This window comes from Manduca sexta, unplaced genomic scaffold, assembly GCF_014839805.1.
Source record: "Manduca sexta isolate Smith_Timp_Sample1 unplaced genomic scaffold, JHU_Msex_v1.0 HiC_scaffold_1744, whole genome shotgun sequence".
In the NCBI taxonomy this organism is placed as follows: Eukaryota; Metazoa; Arthropoda; class Insecta; order Lepidoptera; family Sphingidae; genus Manduca; species Manduca sexta.
In genome coordinates this window covers 1-25,336 of record NW_023592639.1, presented here as the reverse complement: position 1 = coordinate 25,336, position 25,336 = coordinate 1, and the positions used below count along the sequence as shown (strand labels likewise).

Here is a 25,336-nt window from a genome sequence, read left to right as displayed (position 1 = left end):
ATCTGGTAGGACATATTTTATATCCACCCAGATAGCGACCACCGTACACAAGGTGTTAAAACCGCAGTATCAGCCTGTGTATATCCGGTTCCAACAGGCCGGCATAAATGTGTCGACTATCGAGGGGTAATCATCTCTCGTCAGTCGACATTCTATCGGACCCCACTCCACTTACCATCAGGTGCAGAGAGGTCACTTTGTCGTGCTCGTTTAAAAAAAAAAAGTATGTGTCTATTGGTAGTCATTAAAATTTCAACCGTTTATTAATAAGTTGATCGAGCCATTACGATTTAATATTGTATACTGACCGCCATTACAATCATCTAAAATACCCAGGAGAGTATTAATAAATAGATCTCACCTTTGAGTCTGATGTAGACATTTAATGTATAGAATTAAGTATTTAATAAACTAAGCATAGGTTATCATTTAAGAATGTGTTCGTAGCTGTGTCGCCTTTGTTTAATAAGCAAAACTCATCTGTCACAATCCGTCACATATTGTGACTTAACATATCATGAGCTGGTGTGAATATGGGTTTATCAAATAGAGAACTTAAGACGCAGAGGTTATTGTGACAGTGTCTCTTCTGATCGCACTTCAGAGGGAAACTAGGTTACATCTATAAATACGTCTCCTAGACCTTATAACGAACCAGTACATTCACCAACATAGATCTCACAATTCTCTGTAAGAACACTAACTGCTATATTACATGAACGGACACAACAGAAGACGTTGGTTTGGCTGCGTACATTCGAAATAAGACAGTTTACTCATAATCGTTGATGTCTCATCCGTTAGTGGGTCGCTCTCAGCATGGTCACTTAATTTTTAAGGATTTCGAGTGCCTAAAGCACTCGCCCAAAAGTCTGGTGTGTTTGTATTAGTCGATCCTGCCATGCTAACAAGGTATAAGTAAGGTTAAAAAAAAGTTATATACTCACATGAAGACTCAAAGCCGGTTGCATCTCGAAGTGCAGCGTGGCTGGCAGCAGTCGGAGTCTGTCGGTGCGGGAGCGGGTCGCGGCTAGCCTGGCCAGCACTGCACGTAAGGCTCCGGCATCTCTTCTAGCTGCCCACACTCGGAGCCACACTGTTCTTGCATTATTTGCGTCGACGGCACTGCAACATTGTGTCTTAATTTGGAATAAATCTAGAAAGTGCTCGGAAATTTTTGCTGAAGATAGATTAGAAATGTTTATAGTAGTCTTTTGGGAAGAGTCTATGTTAATAGAACTTCATAGGTTTTTACATAAGGAAGAGAAATGAACTTTTGCAATATAATGCTCGATAGATTAATGTATAACCAATAAACAAAACAAGAACACTGATGAGTGATTTCATCTTCATTCGATATAACTTCTTTACAATAGGTTTTGAATACCAGATATCATTATCATGTGATATCTCTTAAAAACTATGAGGTTATTTGTTTTTATTCTTTAATTCACACACACTCATGTATTCTTTTACGCCTTTTAAACCCGAAGGCACAGTGGCACCTACGTTCAGCCGTGTGTATTCCGTCCCATAATAGGGGGCGAGCCTATCGCCATATCGGGCACGAATTCCAGTCTCCGGGCTGATATTGAGAAAAATCGAATATCATTTTGACCCGGAGTTCGATCCCGAGACCTCATCACTGCAGTCGTACCGTTTTCCAATTATGGCACCGAAGCAGTCTTTAATCCAAACTGCTAATGACCTCGTGATCAGGACCATTACCGTTATTAGTATTATCACTGCCACTATTGTTTTAAGAACGAATTTCGTATACAAGCTTCTAAACACTGTCTCATGAATGTTCTAGATTGCACACTTGATGTAGATAAAGAATTCATGGACGTTTTAGTTCATACTAAAGTAATGTTAGAGTGAACATATGTAGAATAAGTATAGACTTTATCTATTATTAATTAATAATAATTAAACAAAGTCCCTTTTTCTGTCTGTATGTTATCGATTTTCTCAAAATCTACTGAATGGATTTTTATGGAATTCGGCATGGAGATAGTTTGAAACCCTGGGTAGAACCCTATAGATTACTTTCTATCCCGGGGAAATATATAGCAGGAATTTAACCCGGAAAACTCCTTCACGCGGACGAAGCCGCGAGCAAAAGCTAGTAGAATAATAAAGATTTTTTTTACTCATTAAGACAATACTAGGTACTGTTGAAATATTTTTGCAATAAAGAACTTAAGTTTTTGATCAAAATGAATATAAATATTGGGTGAGTGTACATACCTTATATTTAAAAATTCGATATCGTCTTCCAACGTTATGTTTGATGCTTTCAAGTAACTAGTAATCTGAAATAAAAGCAATATATTATTGTTCGACATTTGTTAATCTCTGTTATCTGTTGTTCGTCATGAATTTGAAGTTTGAATTAATATTATGAATGATCAATATTAAAAATATTGCGACTATTGAAACACCATGTTCTTTTTAAACAATTTCCAAAAAAGAGGAGGTTATAAATTCGACGTCAATTTTATTTTTTTGTATTTTCTTTTTTACCTCAGAACTCTGGTCATTTATGAACCAATTTGGAAAATTATTTTTTTATTCGAAAGTAATTTTTCGTTTTTTATTTTTTTATTTCACAGTCACTGACTTCAAATTTGATAACCAGTATATACCTGTAATGTTATTTTGTGCTTTGGATTTCAGCGGTTTTTCAAAGCGGTGTAAAATTTTATATTGATTTCCTTACGCTGTTTTACGAACATACTTTTTTAAAGGCCATTTCAACATCCACTGCACTCATTATAAGTGGAGTGACGTTCAGATTATTGACTAAGGAGATATGATTATAATCTCTCACTAGTGGATACAATTATGCCGGCCTGTTTGAAACCGAAAAATCTGCGGTTATATTTGCCTATCAGTAAAATTATTTTAAAAACACACCTGTTTAACAACTTCTTGAGATATATTGATGCTTGGTTGATCCACTACTTGAAGCCTTGTTTCGAATCGCGCTGACGCTAAAGAAAAATAAATAAAATTAAACTACCGATGGCAATTATTAAGTGATTTCAAAAAAGGAGAATTTTTCTTAATACGATGTGTGTTTTTTTGTTTGTTAATAACTCAGTAATTTTTTAACCGATTTAGAAAATTATTATTTGAAACGATATACTTCCGGATTGGTTTTCAAAAAAAGGAGGAGGTCCTCGATTCGACGTGATGTTTTTGTTACCTCATTACTCAGATTTAAAAACCGATTTGAAAAATTCCTTTAATTGAAAGGGTATACGTTCAGACTGGTATCATAGAATTTTCAAAAAAAAAGAAATATTATATCAATAAAACATTATGTACTTACTAGCGTCAGTGTTCCTTGGATTACAATCACAAGTCGCTCCCTCGTTGCAAGTATCAGAACACTCTTCAATACCACATTCTGAAAAGATAAATAAATTCTAAATATGTGTAAATATTTGTGAAACATACAAATTTTTATTACAGTTTTATTTTTTAGTTAATTACTAGTAAATACTTCAGATATAAAAAAATAGGACGTGTCATGTTTTTAAATTGAGGAATCATTAAAAATAGTCGTATTTAACAGTTTTTTTTCTCCGTATGTATGTGGAAACGGCGTTTTTCCTCATGGCGGCAATATAGTCAAAATCCGATCTGCTGTATTTTTTTGGTCTAAACAATGTCGTTTAACTACATATTGGTAGTAGGATATATTTTATATCCGCCAAGATAAAGAGAAAGTGTTAAAAGCCGCCATAAAATCAAATCAATTCAAATCAAATCAATTTATTTTACATAAAACATGGTATAAATTATGATGTTAAATATCTTACATGTGCAACATGTTTCACCGTTTCAACGGTATGCAAAAAAATTATATACGTACTTATAATTAGAGAACGAAGTTAGGCAAATTACCTATTATTAATATATCTATTCCCTTTTAGGTGTAGTTTACTCATACAAATTACATGATTTTCTATACATAATATTATTATATTATATCTAACTATAAAACCCATGTTCATCTGGGGGTTACTATTATATTACTATATATCTTTACATTCCAAAAATTCTTTAATTGTATAGAAACATTTATCTATGAGCCATTTCTTTAATCTATTAATAAATAAGGTAAAAGGTAGTTCACGTAAGGTTTTCGGTATTTTATTATATATTAGAATGGTCATACAACCGGTATTTCTTTTATACAGAGTGGTTGACATTGAATTTAGTTTTAGCTTAGTTGGATCTCTGATAGTGTATTTATTATTTTGACATACTTTTTCAAACAACTCAGAATGTTTTTTGACAAATATACCAATTTCTAATATATATATTGAAGTTAGAGTGAGCAGTTTTAATTTTCTGAACAGTGGTTTGCATGAATCTAGTGGTGCGACCCCGCATATTGCCCGGAGACACTTTTTGTGCTACGAACACCCCACCTATATCTGTTGAGTTTCCCCATAACAATATGCCGTATCGTAGTATGGATCCGACATATCCATGATACGCCATTAAGGCAGTTTTTCACTAGCTAGTTTTCTTATTTTTCTGAGTCCGTATACAAATCTGTTTATTTTGGTACAAGTTGTTTTAATATGAGCTTTCCAGTTGCAGTTTTCGTCTAGTGTGATACCTAAAAATTTTACTTCATTTACTTCATTAATTTCTTGGTTATGATAATTTATTTTTAAACTATTAGTCTTGTTATTGTAATTTTTAAATTGAATTATTTTTGTCTTATTTATGTTAGCAGTTAGGTTGTTATCATCTAACCACTTTGATATATTTTCTATTGTATTATTTAAGGTTTGTGTATAGTCAAAATTATTATCATCTTGTGTAATTACTACTGAAATATCATCCGCGAATAATGTACATTTATGTCTAGTTGCTTTCGGAATATCATTTATATATATTAAAAACAATAGAGGTCCTAGAACACTACCCTGGGGGACACCGAATTTATTTTCCCTATAAGTGGACCTGTGTGACGTAGTCATTAAATTCGAGTCAACATGGGTAATCTCCACACATTGCTTTCGATGACTCAGGTAACTGTCAATCCATTCCAACGCCTTCCCTCTAATGCCATATAAGTCACATTTTCGCAGCAATATTTGATGGTCGACAAAATCGAAAGCACTGGACATATCAAAAATACCGCTGATACACGTTTTCTTTTATCTAGAGATTTGGTCACAGTGTTTATTATAGAGAAGGCCGCTAGTGTGGTAGACATGAATTTTTGGAATCCATTTTGTTCTTTTGTTAAAATATTATGTTTATTTAGGAATGTGGTAATACGGGCGTGCATTATTTTTTCAAATATTTTTGAGAATACTGGAATTAGCGTAATGGGACGATAATTGTTTACTTTTTCTTTATTGTCTCTTTTGTGTACTGGCTTAACTACGGACATTTTCATTTTTTCGGGAAAAACGCCGTTTTCAAAGGAAAGGTTTACAATATAGCAAAGTATTGATGAGAGCTCGCTATTACATCGTTTTATTATTTTAGTTGATATTGCATCATAACCTACGGCGTTTGTAGTTCTTAACGACACAATCGTTTTTAATATTTCATACTCGGTGCAAGGCCTTAAGAAAATAGTAGAGTCAACAGTGTTAATTAATTTGTAGTTAGGAGTATGTATTTTAGGTTTATTTGTTTTGTAATATAAAAAATCATTGAATGTATTTGCAATGTCTATTGGATTCGATATTAATCGTTCATTATGAATGATCTCTTTTATATTTTTATTATTTTGTGTACTATTTAGTTTGTCGCCAATTATGTCCCAAGTTGCTTTACATTTATTTGTAGAATTTAAAATATATTTGTTATTTAAGATCTTTTTAGAACATGTTATACATTTTTTAAATAGTTTATTGTATTTTATGTAATTAGATTTAGTTTCATCGTTTTTATCTTTATAGCTTATGTATCTTAGTTTTCTTTTGTAATAGAACATATCTTTATACCTTTTGATAACCAATTTGCTGACATTAAATTTACCCTTGTTTTAATTGATTTTACCGGAAAACATAAATCATAAAATAGTAGAAATGTCTCATAGAACAGATCATAAGCTTTATTACAGTTTGCTTCATTTAGTACCTCTTGCCATGACAAACTTGATATACAATTTTGAAATTTTACTATATTTTCTTCATCATAATCTCGTCTAGTAATATACATATATAGTGGTTTTATTTGTTCACATTTCCTAGGAAACGATAAACTCTGACCAGTATTGTGGTCAGATAAATATAGATGATGTACTTTACCTACAGCTCCTTTAATACTACTAAGAATGTGATCAATGCAGGTTTGTTGTCGTGTGGGTTCAGTTATGTGTGATATGAGATTATGAGAGAGTAGAAAGTCTTTTAATTTATAAGATGTGTCATCGTTCTTCAATGTATTTATGTTCAAATCTCCAGTTATAACGATTCGTCTATTTTCCTTAAAATTAAGTTTATGCATGAGCGTTTCTAATTTATCAAAGAAGGTAGATACATTTGATCCCGGTATTCTGTATATACAAATAACAATACATTGAAGTGATGGTATATCAATACCACAGCATTCAAAAGACTTTTCAGATGATACATAATTACATAGCGGAATAATTTTATACTCTATAGACTTATCCACTAGAATACAAACACCTCCACGTTTCTCGTTTTTCTTGAAAAATGGCTAGCTAGATTAAAATTGCGTATACGGACATTTATCTCGTCACCAGATCGAAGAAAGGTCTCGGTAAAACATAGTATTTGTACCGGGCTCTTTTCTATTTGAAACTCTTCTACACATATCTCTATCTGCTCTAATTTATTTAATAAACCAGCTATATTCTGGTGAAATAACGTAATGAGGTCATTACTTTTTTTGTTGACATGGTATTTACTTTTATACAAAGAACGTGATGTTTCAGTGTATCCTTTATTTGTATTTGCGAAAAAATGTACTATGGTCCATTTTATTATGAATGTTTGTAATATTCGAGTCACGCAGATTAGAATCTTCAAAATTAAATTCTTTTGATTATTGAAAAATAGTACGGAATCGTACCCATTTTGCAAAAATCATTTGTTTTAATACTATTTTTTATATTTGGTAAATGTTTATCTGCATAATCGCTATCGATCAATAAATTAATTTTCTTTGTGGCAATGTTTGAGAACACATTTTTTTTGTATGTGTTTTGCGAGATAAAAAGAAATCTACAATGTTTGATATTATTACAGATCTGTTTGAGTTGATTGTTTAATTTCCACTCATTTAGATATGGATTATGTGTAACATTTAGAATGATTATATTAGTATATTTAAATTTATTCAATGTGGTTGCTAGTTCTATGGCCAGGTGAGCAGGATTTGCGTCATCTTGTCCTACACCTAAAATTATATAATTACCCGGAGTATCTTCTACTTCATTACAAGACTTGAGTATTTCGTGTGTTGGCGCGTGGGGTTTTATTATAGAGACTACTTTATATTTTTCATATTTCGTGTTCATTCTGGATCTTATTATTTTTTCCGCAAAACCTCTACATTGTAGTCCTCCGTATATGTATATAAAGCGATGGTCATCGGTATCTTGATTACAGGAAAGTGTTATGGTTCTATTTAGGACGCCATCTTTTGAGTTATTTCCGAATGACATAGCCAGACACTCATTGATTTCTGTTTGTGTGTTCCTTGCACAATCCTTAGTGAACATAGTGTCGCCATCTATTGGCGTATTAAAATTTATATTGAATGCTTCTTTTGTGGATATTTTGTTTGTAGTTTTCGTATAATATTTTCTTCTTCTTTTTTGTTAGCTATATTTATCTGTGATTTGTTTTCATATAATAATGTTAATTTGGGGTCAGTTTTCTCAGTTTGTTGAATAATCTGTTTCTTTAATGTGCTATTTTCTTGTAAGAGATCTTCAACTTTTAATTGGGCGTTAGCTAGTTGTGATTTTAGATTTTTTATTTCTCCAACAAGTTCTTCTATATTGGCTCTATCTCCAATAGCTTCGATGGTCGATAGATCAGGTAGACTTGTAGCAATATATGATTGAGTAGATCCGAACGACGTATCGAAAGATTCATCACATTGCGTTTTAAATTTTTTCTAATGGTTATATTATTTGTTTCCATATTTAAATTATATTTCATATTTTATTAGATACTTGCAAAATCTAGGGAACCCAGGAAGGAAGTGTATGAGTAGTACATGCGTTTTAAGATGCAGTATTGTTTCTTTAAGCGTTATATATCATGCATATTTTAATACGTGCATAGGCAACTTCACAGATGTCCAGCAAACAAGTTATTTTTACTTTTAAAGCTGAGAAAAATAAAAAGTAAAAAAATAAAGAAAAAAAGAAAAGACATTAAAAACTCAACCAAATTCAGTCCGAGGATTCGATCATACGCACTCGCGCATGAAACGCACCATATCTTGCACACAACTATGTCGTGTCAACACTGGTATGACAAATTTTATATAAACTTTCTGAATTTCTAAGTCCTCAAAATTTTATGACGCTAAAAGTGACGGTTATTTATAATTGAATATTTAAAATTAATACAGTTTCTTAGTTTCACAATTACAAATTATTGAAACACTTTTTTGCACTATTATAGCTTAGTTTATTGTTTAATCGTTATTTTCTTTATTGTATTATGTATTAGTCAAGTATTAATATGTTTTATGAACTTTGAACACAGTAAAGTCACTGATAACTTATGATTACTTATAACTTTTGTTATGTTTAAGTTTTGTAGTCACTAACACTTGTCCAATTGTATCACTCTATTATAATTATATTTATTATGCTTTAACACTTCTACATTGACTAAATAGTTTTAAATAGGATTTTTTTTAGGTATACAATGTTTACATTGCCGCCATTTTGAACCTAGTGTGACGCATTCCGGGATCAGGCTATGTATATCCGGTTCCAACAGGCCGGCATAATTTTGGCGACTGCCGAGGACTAATCATATCTCGTCAGTCGACATTCTATTGGACTCGACTCTACTGACCATCAGTTGCATTTGGGTCATTTCCTCGTGCACATTAAAAAAATAACGAAACGAAGAAATTACGCAAAGCAAAATGTATTTCTGTATGTTGGTGCACTTATAGTTAAACGTTCTAATTTCTCGAAGTTAAAACCACAAGTTTCTTCGAGGCACGCTGCGTTCCCCATTATTGCCAAATGGCAGCAAGACTGCAATGTTATGAAACTGTTGAAGAAATATTCTTAAATAAAATTTCCTACCACAATTTTTCTGTTATGCAAAATGTTTTGGATTTAGAATTTGTATAAAAATTATGCATTTAATTTGACAGAAGCGACCATTCATTTTCTAAATGCTTCTAGTAAATAAAAGTAAATCTAATATACTCATAGCACCACTTTTAATTTAGTAATGTGCGTGCATTTGCGTTAGTTATATTGCATTGTTGTTAAATTTAAAAAGAATATTAAAATAAAACCTGGAAGGCAATTTTCTGTAACAAAGGGGATTTTGCAGAATTCATGTTACGTTAACATGTTGAAAACTTAAGTAAAATCTCTTTTGCAATCCTTTGAACTATGGAATGTACTAATGGAAAAAATGTTTTAAGCCCCGTTATTACTTGTAGCATACCATTTATTAACCGACTTCAAAAAAGGAGCAGATTCTCAATTCTACTGTATTTTTATGCTTGTTATTTTATAGCATCGAATCAGATTATAGAAAATTATTTATTATCTGTAAAAAAAATAAAGGACGATGGAAACCAAATATTATACTGATCATTGCTTCTTGTTACATCGAGAATATTAATTGATGTAACCTAAAAGGCTCTAATATATATAATATATAAACTATTCACACAGTTTTTGTTTAATTAGTTTAGAATTTTAGTTAATCCCAGTTCGAACCAAAAGGTTTAGTAATTCTTAATTCTGTTGCACCATTAAACTGTGGAACAGTTTGCCAGCATACGCGTTCCCTCCTTCCTATAACTTAGGGTTCTTCGGGCGATGCGAGAAGCAGCAATTAAGCAGGCCTGCATAATTGTGCCGACCGTCTGGAGATATACTTTGCCGGTAGAAATATTTTTGGGTATCTCTTCAATTACCACCAGGTGCAGTGGTGCCACATTGCTGTGATAAAAAAATAAACAAAAAAAAGAAAAAAGTAATGTACAAACAATTACCATAGCGTTATTTCTTTAATGTGACAGCTAATCTGACAGATGAAAATGTTAAGTCAGAGCAAAATCCTTACGCTTTACCGACTTAAAAGTGGCAAAAAGTTGTCCAACGAACATTCCATAAATAACATTAGCAGCTTAATTACAACACAAAATATTTTAATTTAAACCATGATAAAACTTCACACGGCATCTCCCCGTTGTCTAGAATAAAAAAAAATCGAATTAAGGATTGTGAGAATTAAAATACGAAAAGCAAACAGTTTTACGGGAGTATAACATCAGATAATTATAACAGCAATTTTGTAACTTGAGTGTATTCAGAAACATAAAAAAAACATTTTGAAAGTAGGCGTATGAAACCGGCGTTTTATGATTTAGCCCTGGGGTTTCCGAAGTATGCGGCGATAGCCTAATTGGTTGTGGAACGGACTGCCGAGACGAATGTCCGCAGGTTCAAATCTCGTGGGCACACATCTCTGACTTTTCTAAAAAAAAAATCATCTTGGCGAATTATCGCTTGCTTTAACGGTGAAGGAAAACATCGTGAGCTACATACCTGAAAAGTTTTCAAGAGGAATTTCGAGGGTGTGTGAAATCTACCAATCCGCATTAGGCCAGCGTGGTGGACTAAGGCCTATTCCTTCTTAGTAGTAGAGGAGGCCAGTATATAATACAGGGCTGATATTTATTACAAAGTATATATTTTCACGCCGCCCTGCTGCCTAAAATAACACAGACCATTAGCGAACGGCAAGCTCGTCTCGTCATTCAAAAAAGTAAAAAAAAAATGGATTAATATGCTCAAAGTCTGATAATCTTATATCAACACTGTAATATGTGAATTCATGAATGTGTTTAAAGTATTAATCCCACTCTCACAAATACTAAAACGTATAAAATTCTATAAAATTTTACTTAGCCATAAAATTTAATCTATAATTACATTCTACAAAATTGAAAGCTTATTATATTTTCAGATTAGGTCTTCAAGGTAAACAATGCGCATACATTTGTAACTAAATGTTCCTCATTATATTCAAATTATTCGCTATTAGCTTTCAATAATATTGGATTATGCCGACCTTCAGAATAGCGGATGAGGACACGGCTGTGAAGGAGGGGGCTAAGAAATCTATGCAATATTTTTTTACGTTCCTAGAGGATCTAATTTCTTCTTGATGATTATTTAATTGAATTTGCCAGTCCTGGATTTGTAAATAGACCGTCTAGGCCGCGGCCTATGGGCGGCAGCCTCTTAGGGGCGGCAGATTTCAGAGGACGCTCACTCGATTTAATTAATCATACGTTTATTTAACTTTAGTGCCTTCCATAATACAAACAAATGTAATTTTTTAAGTATTTAAGAAACCTACATACATACATACATAAACCTAGCTACATGGGGCGGCGGAAATAAAGTGGCTTACACTCATAAAAAAAAAATCCGGCACTGGAATGGGCAGTAGTTTATGGAATGTGCATGATGCAGAAGTGTTGTTTTATTTAAGTATAAATATTTGTATTGAATTCCTTATAATTTTATACCTTTGGACTAAACTTAGAGTTAAAGTGACCATATATTTTTATAAATTACTAAGTAATGTATAAATTTTTATGTAAGCTAAAGCCAATTAAATTTGAGTTGGTTTAAAATCAGTATAATGTAATGTGCATGTGAAATAATAAAATATCTGTTTAGTCCAATGTTTTTTTTACGTGCCCCGCAAAGTGGCTCTACTGCACCTGATGGTAAGTAGAGTGAGGACCATTAGAATGTCCGACGGGAGAAGATTACCCCTCGGCAGTCGACACAATTGTGCCGGCCTGTAGGAAGCGAATATATACAGGTTGATCCCTGAACGCGACAAACTTACGTAGGCAACTATGGCGAGATTTAACACCTTGTGTGCGGTGGTCGCTATCCGGACGGTATAAAATATGTCCTACCACCAGCAGTGTCTGAGAGCTTTACTGACAAATCAGATATAGTTATATTTAATTCGGATATAGTTACCTGGAGCTGCTATTTGTGATTCGCAGAGGTCGCCAGTGTAGCCAGGCGCGCAGATGCAACTCACCGCTGCGGGGCCCATTTGCCTGATAACATAATATTAGCTCTGTATTAAATTATCCCTCAACTAAATATGGTGTCATTTGGTCTTGACAGGTCTCACTAGGATAGCGGGTATGTAATGCATTTGGAGTATAAAGTAAAGCTAGCAAGCTCTCGCAGCAATATGTTGCACAAGAATATCCGGATGTTTTTAGACTAATTGAAAAAACTTGCTTTTCGCTTTAATAATATTATAAATACGAAAGTTTTTGAAAATGTTTGGATGTGTGTTAAAAATAAACACAGAAACAGCAGAACGGATGTGAATAAAATTTTACACACTGATAGACCATGTACTGGTCTAATATATAGGCTACATTTTATCTCGGTAATTAGCTACCATGGGAAGTAATGAAGTGTTGTATCAAACTGTTAAATAGATGGCGCTGGCGTCGTTTACGTCGCACTATTAATCGTTAGAGTATTTAAGGGAATTTTGTAGCGGGAAAGGCATTAGAGTCAGTCGAAGTCGCGAGCAACACTTTGTCGGTACAATAATTCCATGGAAATGAGACTTGCTATAAGTCATGCAAGCTTCAAAGTTTGAAGAAGGCAGTTAGATGTGCCTTGCTTATTCCCCGTTTAATCGTTTTCATATGTCATCAACGAGTTTTCGTATCTTAACCTCGCATAATGGAATAACCTAACACACAAACTCCAAGGCTTTACCCCAAACTCCAAATCTTATTTCCGTAGAAAAATTTAAGAATATTACACGAAGCGCACCAAATCCATTGAGTGTTAACGTTGTTTCCAGAGTAAACGTGGTCTAGCCCGAGTAATCATATTCTGAAGGCTCGCACACAGTGTTACGAAGATTGCGTTTAGAAAACCCTGGCAAAGATTGAAATTCGGGCTACATACCACATAAAAATGTGAGGGACTACCTAAATTATTTAGTGTTTTTGGTTCACAAGATTTTTTATTTGTCAATGTTTGTATGCATGTGGGTAATAATATCTAAACGTTTTAAATAAACGTCATTAAAAATATTTTTGTACGAGTATCTGATTAGGTGATGTACAAAAGATGTGAAGAAGTGCTGTCGCTCTATCTCTCGTTGGCAATGGCGCCAACGTGAGAAGGTCCAGCGTGCGCGCATATTTGTAAATTATGTGAAGTGGTGTAAAATTTATATTTCACATGGATTCGCCTATTTTCTTGGTCTGTCTATCCCTATATGTAGGTGTGTATGTATTGATACTATATAGAGATTAAAGCTTGTCGCGATTTACTTGTTGAGATAATACAATAATTATGTAACTTGATTTTGTCAAAAATAAATTTCGCGACAAGCTGTTATCTCTATATAGTATAAAACAAAGATTGTTTTAATTTAAGGGTATTTTTTTAGAGTAGTTAAAAAAGGTTTTTTGAAAAAAAACTTTTTTTTGAAAAAAATCTTTTTAAAATTTTATTTTAAAGATATTTGACCTGTAAAAGAAAAAAAATTCAACTATGTTAAAATGACGGGGAAGTTCCTTAACATTAATGGGTTTTATTACTTTGATATTTGAATTATTTTCAGTAAAAGAGCACAGGGCAGTGAAATAATTGATTAGTTAACATTTTCTTAAAGATAAATAATAGATAGTCAATGAGTCATACTTATTGTACAATGTAATGGAGAGCATTTAAATTAAACGCTACTTGGATAACATTTGTAACTTACACGTCACGTATTTGTTACAAAAAAGATTATAAAACCATATAATTCAGACCATAAAGTAAAACTCCAACGTAACAGAACTTTTAAATGTACGTTAAAATGTTACATAGGCATTTGATAAAACGTCAAAGTAATGAAAAAATAACCCGCCTTTTGCAATCCAGCGGCGGAATTACAAAAACTCGCGGCTCTCACAGCGTTTACGACTAAAACTCATCACAAGTGCTCGTACTGAGAAAATAGTAAGGATAGTAAGCGCTAAGAGTTCTGCAAATGTTTATTTAAATAGTACTACTGTTTCTGAGTACACTTTAACTTGTAACGAGCGGAACTTTTTCTCTACTATCGAGCGGAATTTCGGAAAATATTGTTTCAATATTTTTATGATATACAGGGTCATTTTGGCATTGCGTTACTAAATGAAACCACATACTCGTCTTCACATTTGCTGACATTGTGCCAAAAATTATTGATTAATAACTAATATTTTCACGAAAAATCCTGGTTTAAGTTTCTGACTTTTTGATCATTTTGTATTTTAATGCGAATATGGCGTGTGGGTGTATTTTAACTGAAAGTATGATATTGCCGCTGCAACGAATTCTCTGAGAGTAGAAGTAGTGGCTTTAGGGCGCGTAAAATTAAAATTCCTTTTATTTAATATTGATTTTGTTCGAAACTTACACTTTTTTATTTTACATCTACGGCTCATTTAAGTTATTGTAAAGTGTTATTTTCCAAGTAGATAAGTATGTGTTTGTATTTAGTAACGCGATATCAAAATGATCCTGTATTACCATGTAACTATCGTATTCTATCACAAGGATATGATTATATGACACGGATTCGCTGCGGTCATGCGTAAGCGCTGTGCTTCTTTACTCCATGTGTACGTGACAGATCTAACACCATCCTGCTTGCGTTATCAAATAGATGGAACTCAGCAATGATAGCTCGCTGGACACGACTGCATGCAGTCAAGATATATATTGTTGTTGTTTTGTTTTGTTTTCTTCTTATTATTTTGTTCTTCTTGTTCGCTTCTGTTGTTTTACAATTTAATCAATCATTAACTTATGGCAAGATTAGTCTTAGACCGGCCATACTAAACGTTTTTTATATGGGCCACAACGTAATTTGTGTATAAAATTTAAAAATAATATTTTAATAATAATTAGATATTCACAGTAATTACCAGAATTTTATTCTTATAGAATTGGTAAACAACTCCAGTATTCTTGGGTCAATATTCTTTCGTGTTTAGAGTGTCACAGATTCAGTATAGCTGCTCCAAGCGATTAGAAGCCTTAAATGATTTTGGTTACCTGCACGTGCCACCATTTTTGCACATGTTGGAGGTGCGAGGACAAAGAGGGCCGACGCCGCAGTCCATGCCGGAGTACTCATCGAAACACGAGCAGTAAAACTCTCTGTGGAAATATACAAATATTTATAAACGTTCAATCATCCCACATTAAGATCGGCTGGCGGCAGTGGTAGAACATATGTTAGCGAAAAAAAACATATATTGTAACTATTCTGTAGACGTACGACAAAATTACTATAAATAAAACGAGTTTTGGGTTTCTGAGCTGATTAGAAAAAATTACTGACGTATAGATTTCGTAGTTTTGCCATAGTCCCAGCGCAATCGTTCCTCTAACCCTATTTTCACACTCTATTCACCAACGTAATAGGTTCCTTTGATAATTCGTACATTTTAATTCTAAATATTCCCGAATTTACATTTTACAGCGTCAAAAGGCGATCTCTCGATTTGAAGATAATGTGTTTTATACGCTCAATTAATCCAATTTGTGAAGGGAACGAATGAATCCTTTAGTTTATTTAATCAATTATTTAAATTGTCAACCAGTACTCCGTTGGCTTTCGAATTCAAATTAATTTGTTTTTGTTAAATTTGGTCTAAGTTATATAAACACAGGCTAATATTATTTATCCGTAATGTCGTTTTGGAATGTCAAATGTCGTTTTAAACTGACATTTGGTGGTTTATTGTCCAACCACTCTCTCTGATTCATGGCCTCCTAGTAAAATAACGTTTGTGTCTTGCAAAAATTAAAATCTTGTTACTTATCCTGGATTTCGTGTTTTTCCTTTAACCCATTTAAAATTAATTCATTGTGTATCTAATCGTGATATTGCTGTTTATACACATGAATCAAATGGGTTTAATCAAAGCAAAATTGAAGTCATTACCACATTAATTGGTAATTGATAATTTAGCATTCTAGTTGAATGATCTCGAATTATTATAGGCGGGATAATTACAATAATAACTTTATTATCACTAGCTTATGGTTACAATTTAACACATGGTTTAACTCTGGTTTATTTAGCTTTGGTTTGCGGTTCCGTTCAAGCGAATAAATTTTAGAGAAGTTATGTAATTAAAATATAACAAAACCTGTTTTTTTATTTAATAGCTTCCAGACCGGTGTAGGATTTTGTAGAATCAGTTGAACATTTCCAGAGATTACACTTTATAACTTACTTCCCCTCTATCACACACAAGCATTTGATGGAGACTTTTGGTACATACTCCGTTTTTGGAATAAGAAGTAGCTTATAAAACTTAGAAAAATGTTGCTTCCCGTTATTGAAACATTTTTCAGAATTGGACCAGTAGTACTTCCAACGATAAGCGTATTTAATCTTAAACAATATTATTATTATCTTCAATAAATAATTCATTCAAACACACTCACACGCTTTTATCCCCTAAGGGGTAGGCAGAGGGCAACTGGTGTACTTAATTTTCGCCTCGTGTATTCCGTCCCATGATGAGATAGGGGGCGGAGCCTATTGCCATATTGGACACAAATTCCAGACTCCAGTCTGATACTAAGTAGAAAAACCAAAAATAACTTTGCTCGCCTCGGAGATCGAACCCGAGACATCAGCGCTGTTACCTTACCGTACAACTAAGCCACCGAGGGAGTCATACAATATAAAAAAAATAATAATAATGTCTTACTGATAATCGTGTCGGGCATAACAATGTCCCAATAGGCGACATTCTATAGCGCTGCATGAGGTCGGACCTGGCGCGTCTTTAGGACCCCGTACTGCGTACGTGACGTTGAACCCGAAGACAGATAGCAGACCTAGGGCCCTCAGTTGGGTACCTTCTAGTCTGTTTAGCGTTAACTCCACCACCAAGACTGGACTTTGGACCTGAAACAATAGAGAATAGTTTACATTAAAACGGAGAGATTTTTTTTAGAGTAGCTTGTTAGTTAATGAGTGAGGTTTTCGAAAGCCCTTTTTCTTTAAGTTTAAGGAATGGAATTTCTTGGAATTGTAATTGTTTATAGGCGTTGAATTTCACTTATTATCAGGTCATCAACTTGAATTTGCCGAACTATTGTCTAAAAATACTTATGACCTGACACAGAAAAAAACATGCTTTGGCAGTGTTGATTTTTCGTTTGAAAAATGTTTCAAATACTACAACATGGCGTTGTCGTTCCTGGTCTGTCCAGTCGCAGGATGTCCACTGCTGAAAATGGGCTGCCCCAAAGATTTTCAGATCGATCTATTGGAAGTGGCCCGCATCCAGCGACCTCCTGCGACTATTATTAGGGTCATCTATCCACCTCGTGGATGGACGAACGACGATAAAAAACTGATTACGAAAACCTAACTAAATTATAATAAAATGTATAGATATTAATAGCATTTACATAAAAGCCAGTCAGCTACTGTAGTAATCACATGTTTTGTATGTAAATTGAATGTTAAATATGATGACAAAGGATCGTACTCAAAGAAACGTAGAATTATTTATGAACATATCTGTCACTTCGCCATCTTTGCCGGAAATTACTTGATGTAGAATTTGGCGAGGATCCAATGCTTTTTGTTTTTTGGCTGCGTCTTAAGCGGATCATGGTGATTGTTTACTTTCTGCTGAGGTTTTAAATCCGATGTGACAATACGGCACGGGGTGGATTTAACAAGACCGAAATTTTTGTATGAAATTATGACGACTTATTTACTATTATTAAAATTAATTTATTACTTATTTTCCGAGCATATGAATGAACTGCTCTAAACAACAAAATAAAAAAAACAATTTATTTTTTTTTCTTCTCTTTATCAGGTACCTTAAACTGATTTTGAAAAGAGCAAAACCAGAGTTCTTGCTCTTTCTTCTTTGGTGAGAACTGATTTTAGAACTGGTGGTAGTTAATATTGTCGGAATTTAAATAATGTATAACATTTTACGGGTTCAAAGAAATCATTTCATTTTACTCTGCCCTTTTTCATGCAATTATATAACCCATCGACATTTAGCCAGTTATCTGATCGCCTATAATTCCATGTGATAAAGGCGGGTTCAGTGTTTAATAAAAATAGGAAGTATTTCAGTCTGCTAAGATCGAAAATGGCATGCCCTCAAATTAGCTTGACAGTCTGGTCGTCCAGTTGCATAAAGAAGCTACTTAAGCAGGTAAGAAACGGAATTATAAGTTGCAGAAAGAGGGTATAAATGAAAACTTGACATTTACTTCGCGATATACATCGCTACAGTATTTTAGGGATTTTGTAGCGCGAATGGTTTTCCACGCAACAGAAGTCGCGAGCAACACTTTCAAAGAATAAAGTTTGAAAAGAGTTTAATTAAGAATTCAATTTCTTGTTAATAATGAATAATTAATACGCATATATACAGTTTTTTTTTATTAAAATTGTATCGTGTACTTAGACTTTTGAGACGTCCAGTAACATTAAACACATAAATTATTTCCGATAGGCCGCAAAATAATGATGATGACAAAAATATAGATGGGCTGGGGTGGCAGGGTATAGATTTTCCAGATTTTGCTCCTCCTCGAAAAAATTCAAGATAAATGAATAAATTCATAAACAAAATCAACAACGTTGCAAAATAACGAATACCTTCCAAGTATAGTACGATGTAAATCATATTTATTCCCGCGTAAACCCAAGGGAGAGCTTTGAGTATTAAATTCACTTTTGTATAATCTAAGGTTTTAACATCGCGGATGAGGTAATGTTTTTGTATGGAGTATTTTACAAGGTGTTGAGCCTTAAAGAATTTATGTTTACCGAATAATCTACCATATACGTTTCACTTACGGCTTAGAGTTTTGTAGACGGATTTGGAGCCGTTACCCTTTCGCAAACGTTTGAAGACAAAATCGTATCGTACGCGTAATCGTATTATTAACTTATATCCGAATGACACGCATGACAAGTAACGTTTCCGAAACAACTAATGCAAACATGTGGAAATGTATGCACTCGTTAATCGTAATGCTTTCGAATACGATGCTTACGATACGATTTTTACAATACTCTGTCATATTTTAGTTCCAAATACGCTCACGGGGCGCTATTAAAATAGGGTACCATTTTTGTTCTTTACTTTTATCAAATATTTACATAATATAAATGATAACACAGAAGGAATTATTAAAATCCGGTAAAATATCAACAAGTTATAAGTCTTTGAAATTGGGTGGAAGGGGTAATTAACAAGAAACAGAAAAGAGACAAAATACCCACATGTGACGTCATCGGGAATTACGACGCGTGCGAAAGATAGAGATGAAGCGATATCCCCACATCGCGCCCACTTCTGCACATTACAATATTTTAAATATGAATTACTCGGTCATTTTTTAACCAATTTTTATGCAGTTTTCGCAGGAGTGCTTCTTTTTCGTATTATTAACCATTACATATAGAATAATGTACAAAATCAAGCATAGGCCGGTCCCCTATTCCTATACAAAAATTTTCTTGAACGAATACTTTACGTTGACTAAAACTTCATACAGTACTAAAACTAAAATTTTATACAGTAAAAGAATATATTCATAGAAAATACTATTAAATAAAACAGAGTTATATGTGACTGCTTGTATCATTTTGTGGAGATGGAACAAGCTCTGGTAATAACATGGCAATTAATACTCAACGTTATTTAATTATAGTCTGTCATAATTATTGTTTCGCCGACAAAATAATCTGCACGAGTAATTGTTGCAAATGAACAATCCTTAAGTGATTAAGAATAAATTATAAATACGATTGCCAGCTATACTATTATTTTCTGGGATCATTAAAATTTAAAACAAAAAGGATTAATTGTAAATACGATTGCCAGCTATATAATTATTTTTTGTGATTATAAAAACAAAAAAGAATAAATTAGTAATACGATTGCCAGCTATATTATTATGTTCTAGAATTATTTAAATTTAAAACACAAAGAATAAATTGTAAATTTACGATTGCCAGCCATAAAATTATTTTCTGGAATTATTAAAACAAAATCTTTATAAATATTAATCAGACAAATTATTATGGTATTTTACCATGTTATTCTTAACATAATTGTGCACGTCTTTTTCCGTGTTTATATGACGTTAAAAGTAAATGATGCTGAACGGTATTGGAAGCAATTATTAACATAGACCGTAGCCTGAATTTACGTATAAGGTACTTTTTAACTAGGATAGGGGCCGTTCAATTGTTACGTAACGTAACTTGGAGGGAGGGAGGGGGCTCGTAAAACGTTACGATGGGTTACAGGCTCTGGGGTTCGTACTACGCGTTATGTATCATTGGTTTTTTATTTAAAAACAATAACAAAGGTATTTCATCGACTTTCCGGTACTTTGCGTGATATACATTGTGAATATTAGAAAAAAATGATACTTTAGAGTTACGTAACTTTTGGAGGGGTCGTACAGGAAAACGTTACGGCGCGTTACATGTCGGCTTGGAGGGGGGGTGTAAAAATGTTCAAAAATTGCGTTACGTAATACTTAATCGGCCTCATAGTAATTAATGGAATTTTATAGAATTTCAACATAAAAGATATATTTTGAATTGGCAACTGGCATCTCTGTCGCCACACAACACATCTTCACACATCCAGACGTCTAATTACAAAACTTGTTTTAAGTCGTTTTCGTATGAGTTATGTTCGTTATGCGGGTTTATTATTTATGTGGAAGACTGAATTCCCTCTCGTGATGTCTTTGTTATTAACTTTTGAAACAGTGCGCTATAATTTTGATATACTGTTGCTGTGCGTACTAAGTACCATTTGTAAGATTGTCAACATGTTTAATTAAGGGAAGAAAGAATGAAGGTTTATTGTCACATCTGGTGAATGCAATACATAATACATGTGGGTAAGATTAAACTGCTTAATTAGTGCAGTTCCTGTGACGTGACAATTATAATAGTGATATTGGATTTTTGTATTCATTATCAGCACGGCTACCTTTTCTTTTTATTGCTTTGAATATCGAGACGAGCTTGCCGTTAGCTTGATTGTAAGCGATACGACCGCCCATAAACAGTAGAAACACCATCCAACACCTTGAATTACAAAGTATTGTTTGGTATTCCACTGCGCTCACCATCCTAAGGCATGAGGTATTAAGTCACATTATGTCCAGTAGTTACATTAACTACAATGACCTTCAAACCGGAACACAACAGTGACTGTGGTGAGAAATAGACATTGCGGTGGTACCTACCGAGGCAGATTCTCATATACCTACCACCAGTACAGGGAATTTGTGCTTGAATGGCAAGGCTCACCCTCCTATAATATCATGGGGTGCTTTGGTTGCATCTTAGTATCCCTTTGGGGATAAAGGTGTGATGTGTGTAAACACAAATTTTCTTTGGATATACATAATATATTTAATTGATATTTCTTTAATATATTGAGGCTTTACATGTCCAGGTCATGATCAGGTAGAGTCATTTATATACCAGGCAAAGCGAACCGAAGAAAAACAAAATAATTAAATGCCATACCACGTCACTCAAGATTTTTCATCATGCCAATTCAAATGAACCATTTTAAATACAACGAATCGTAACTTTTTTTGTATCTATTACTCTAAAGTAAAATTGGACGGTTATAAATACAGTCAAACGAAATATAGGTTATTTATTCAAAATCTATTTTCCTCAGCGCAAAGGAAACGTGTTTTCAACATCCATTTGCTCTTGATATTTTTCCACATTACAATACATGCTTCACAAAGGAAGTATTTACATAATGCCTAGATTTTATTCAGACCCATGTTAGGTGTGACTGAGATATAATATTCAGTAAACACTACAAATACGTTTTTACATAATGCTGACGCGATGGAAGCTGTCTAGCATACGTCTTATGTGACAGAAGTAAACATCCCTTCATATTCGAGATGTAAAGGATAATATACTTGAGATGACCCAAATATTGTATTAGACTCGACATTGATGTTTTGTTTGTTTAAAAGTACTTTTTTAATTAATAGAAAGAAACAATGACTGGTGGTAGGTCTCTGATATGCGAAAGTCCGCGTGGGTAGGTACCATCGCAATGTCTATTTCTGCCACCAAGCACCAGTGTGTAGTCACTGTTGTGTTCCGGTTTGAAAAACATTGTAGCCAGAGTAACTTCTCGACATAATATGGCTTAACATTCCATGTCTCAAGATGACGAGTGCAGTGGAATACCAAACAATACTTTGTAATTCAAGGTGTTGGATGGTGTTTCTACTGTTTGTGGGCGGTCGTATCGCTTACCATCAGGTGAACGGCAAGCTCGTCTTGTCATTCAATGCAATAAAAAAATACAGTGCTGATAATATTATTATTATTATACATATAAGCTTTTGCTCGCGGCTTCGTCTGAAGCCTCGGGATAAAAATCCAGCTATATATTTCCATAAAAAGCATATGAACTTATTAAAATTTGTTCCGTAGTTTTGAATTTCAGACAGAGATTGCGCCCTAATTCTTTATGCCACAAATTATTTTGAGTGACTTACAAGCGCGTAACGCACCTCATCTTGTTTATAACAATTGAAATTGACATACAGAAAAATGGTATTCCATTCCACGCCAATTTCACGAAGATAACGTAACACAGCTGAGTTACAAGTTTACACTGTCATTGAGAATAAGGCCTCAAGAATCAAACAGATGCAGCGGGAGATTTTGTTTTAATATGCAAGGATTTCTTATATAATCCTATCGCTCGAGAACTAACCAGGACCAGAGCTACTTTGAGTTATCTAGTGAATAATAAAAAATTATAAAAAATGGAAATATCCCTAATTATAACATACATATTTATAAAAGAATTAATTTATTAGATTCATAAATAATGTTTCTTAGCCGAGATTTTTCTCTTAGGATACTTAGGATGTTACAAATGGGTATAATTTAGAATAAATATTCCTGACTATAACAGCATACCTTATTTATAAGGTGATAATGCCTTATATGACGTCGATGGGTCAAATTGAGTTATAAATCGACTGTCTCACATACAATTGTCGCGATGTGATTTCTTTGCTTTTACTTTACGTAAGTTTAAATTGCATATCAATTTTAAGTTAATCAAGTGTGTTTTATCGAATGAAAATGTACAATACACAGTTTGAGGATTGAAACTAGAACACTGATAGCTGTATGTTTTTTTTCATACGTGCACGGTATAGTAACCCCTCTGCATTTAATGTTAAGTCCAATAGTCCAATGGAATATCGACTGACGAGGACCGATTACCCCTCGACAGTAGACACAATTATGCCGGCCTGTTCGAACCGGATTTACACAGGCTGATCCCGGAACGCGACACACCTACGTGACCTACTATGGCGTTTAATATCTTTTGTACGGTAGTCGCTATCCGGCGGATATAAAATATATCTTACCACCAGCAAAACTATCTCAAACTAAGTACTTATGTCAGAACTAAACGTCAAAAACCACAGTTAATACAAAACTCAGTAACCCAGCTACTTCATTAAGCAATTGACAGCCAATAAAATCTATTATAAATATAACAGTAGCTACAAACCGCAGTATTGGCGTGAGTCGCCACAAATGGTGACCGATTGTGCCGTTAATTTGCCGTGTTAATTCAACGGGTTTGATGTTCTATTACGCGTTAACGTGAGGGTTAGAGTGGAAATTATTGATTGTAGATATGACAGCTGTCATAATGGCGGGATTTTTTTTTTTTTGGTTTGATTTACTCATAATGGCGGGAATCGATTGACAAGATGGCCGCGGGTTCAACTCAACACCAAAATCCATAAAGAAAGAAAAAATAGTTTTATTACTGGCACAAAATGCGGTTAAAAAAATTAAGTATTTTTTTACAAAAAAAATAATAATAAAATAATGCGTACTGATATTTATAATTTAGAGAAATAACTTCGACTGTTCTAGTTTCGATTCTCAAAATGTGTTTTGTACATTTTCAATCGGTAAAACAAACTTGATTAACTTAAAATTAATATGCAATTTTAACTTACGAATAGTAAAGGCAAAGAAACAACATCGCGACAATTGCATATGAGACAGTCGACTTACAAGTCGATTATATGTATTGGCTTTTTAACCGACTTCAAAAAAGGAGGACGTTCTCAATTCGACTGTATGTTTTAAACCGCTCGCTTCGACGCTGTAAGAATGTCATGGAGAAACCTGAACTGAAGTCTACCAATTTGTATGTGAATCGTGTCGTAGACTTCTGTCTAGACCTTCTGGTCTAAACCACTTAACCATAGAGGAGGCTAGGTACTATTTATGAGCACTTAACACTAGGCAAGCGACAGCGTACCGGCTTCTCAGTTATATAAAATGGCCTCTGCCACTTAACCAATAAAATCGATATTAAAATAAACATTAAAGCTATAACGAATCAAATGGAAAAGTAAATGCTCCGCAGTGCAACATGTTATATTGGAAAGTATTGAACGTCAGTACGCCCGTAAGTATTATAAAGAGTTTGCCTCTCGTCGCTCGAACGAGCTATTTCAACACGTCGAGATATTGAATATTTTCGATATTACAAAGTTTGAATATTGAATAAACGAATGCCGCAATACTAATTACGTTCCTAATTTGAATATTCAAATGAGAATTCCAATATGTCTTACTTATTCCAATTAAGTTATTAATTAAATTAAGACAAATCAGAAATTAATTAACAAAGTATAATTTGTTTAATTAACTTTCTTAACGTTGTCGGAAATATGTTAACGTGAATTGATTAAAATGTGGAATAAAATAATTATATATTTCTGACGCGTTACAAACATTATATTATAAGATGGAGTTTTTCTTTGGTCAAGTTTTGTTGATAGATTAAAAAATTTGTTACAGTGAAATACTAAAAGGCGGGGATGGCATGCTACGAATAACACCAGAAGTTAATGACAACGCCATTATTACTAGAAATAAAAATTAGTTATGACGCTTTAATACTTCACAAAAATAAGGTTGGTCGACAAACAGAAACCACTCAA

General features: G+C 33.5%; 1 protein-coding gene across 1 annotated transcript; it reads right to left on the bottom strand.

Moving 5' to 3' along the window:
- Window positions 1–637: 637 nt before the first annotated feature.
- Window positions 638–17,201, bottom strand: LOC119191645 (slit homolog 3 protein-like; the record flags this gene model as incomplete). The annotated part of the gene is made up of 7 exons (XM_037445534.1): window positions 638–1,125; window positions 2,251–2,315; window positions 2,920–2,996; window positions 3,338–3,415; window positions 12,236–12,318; window positions 15,329–15,433; window positions 17,002–17,201. Coding segments are annotated over 7 exons (798 nt in total), but the record flags the coding sequence as incomplete, so codon positions are not given.
- Between the last annotated feature and the right edge of the window lie 8,135 nt (window positions 17,202–25,336).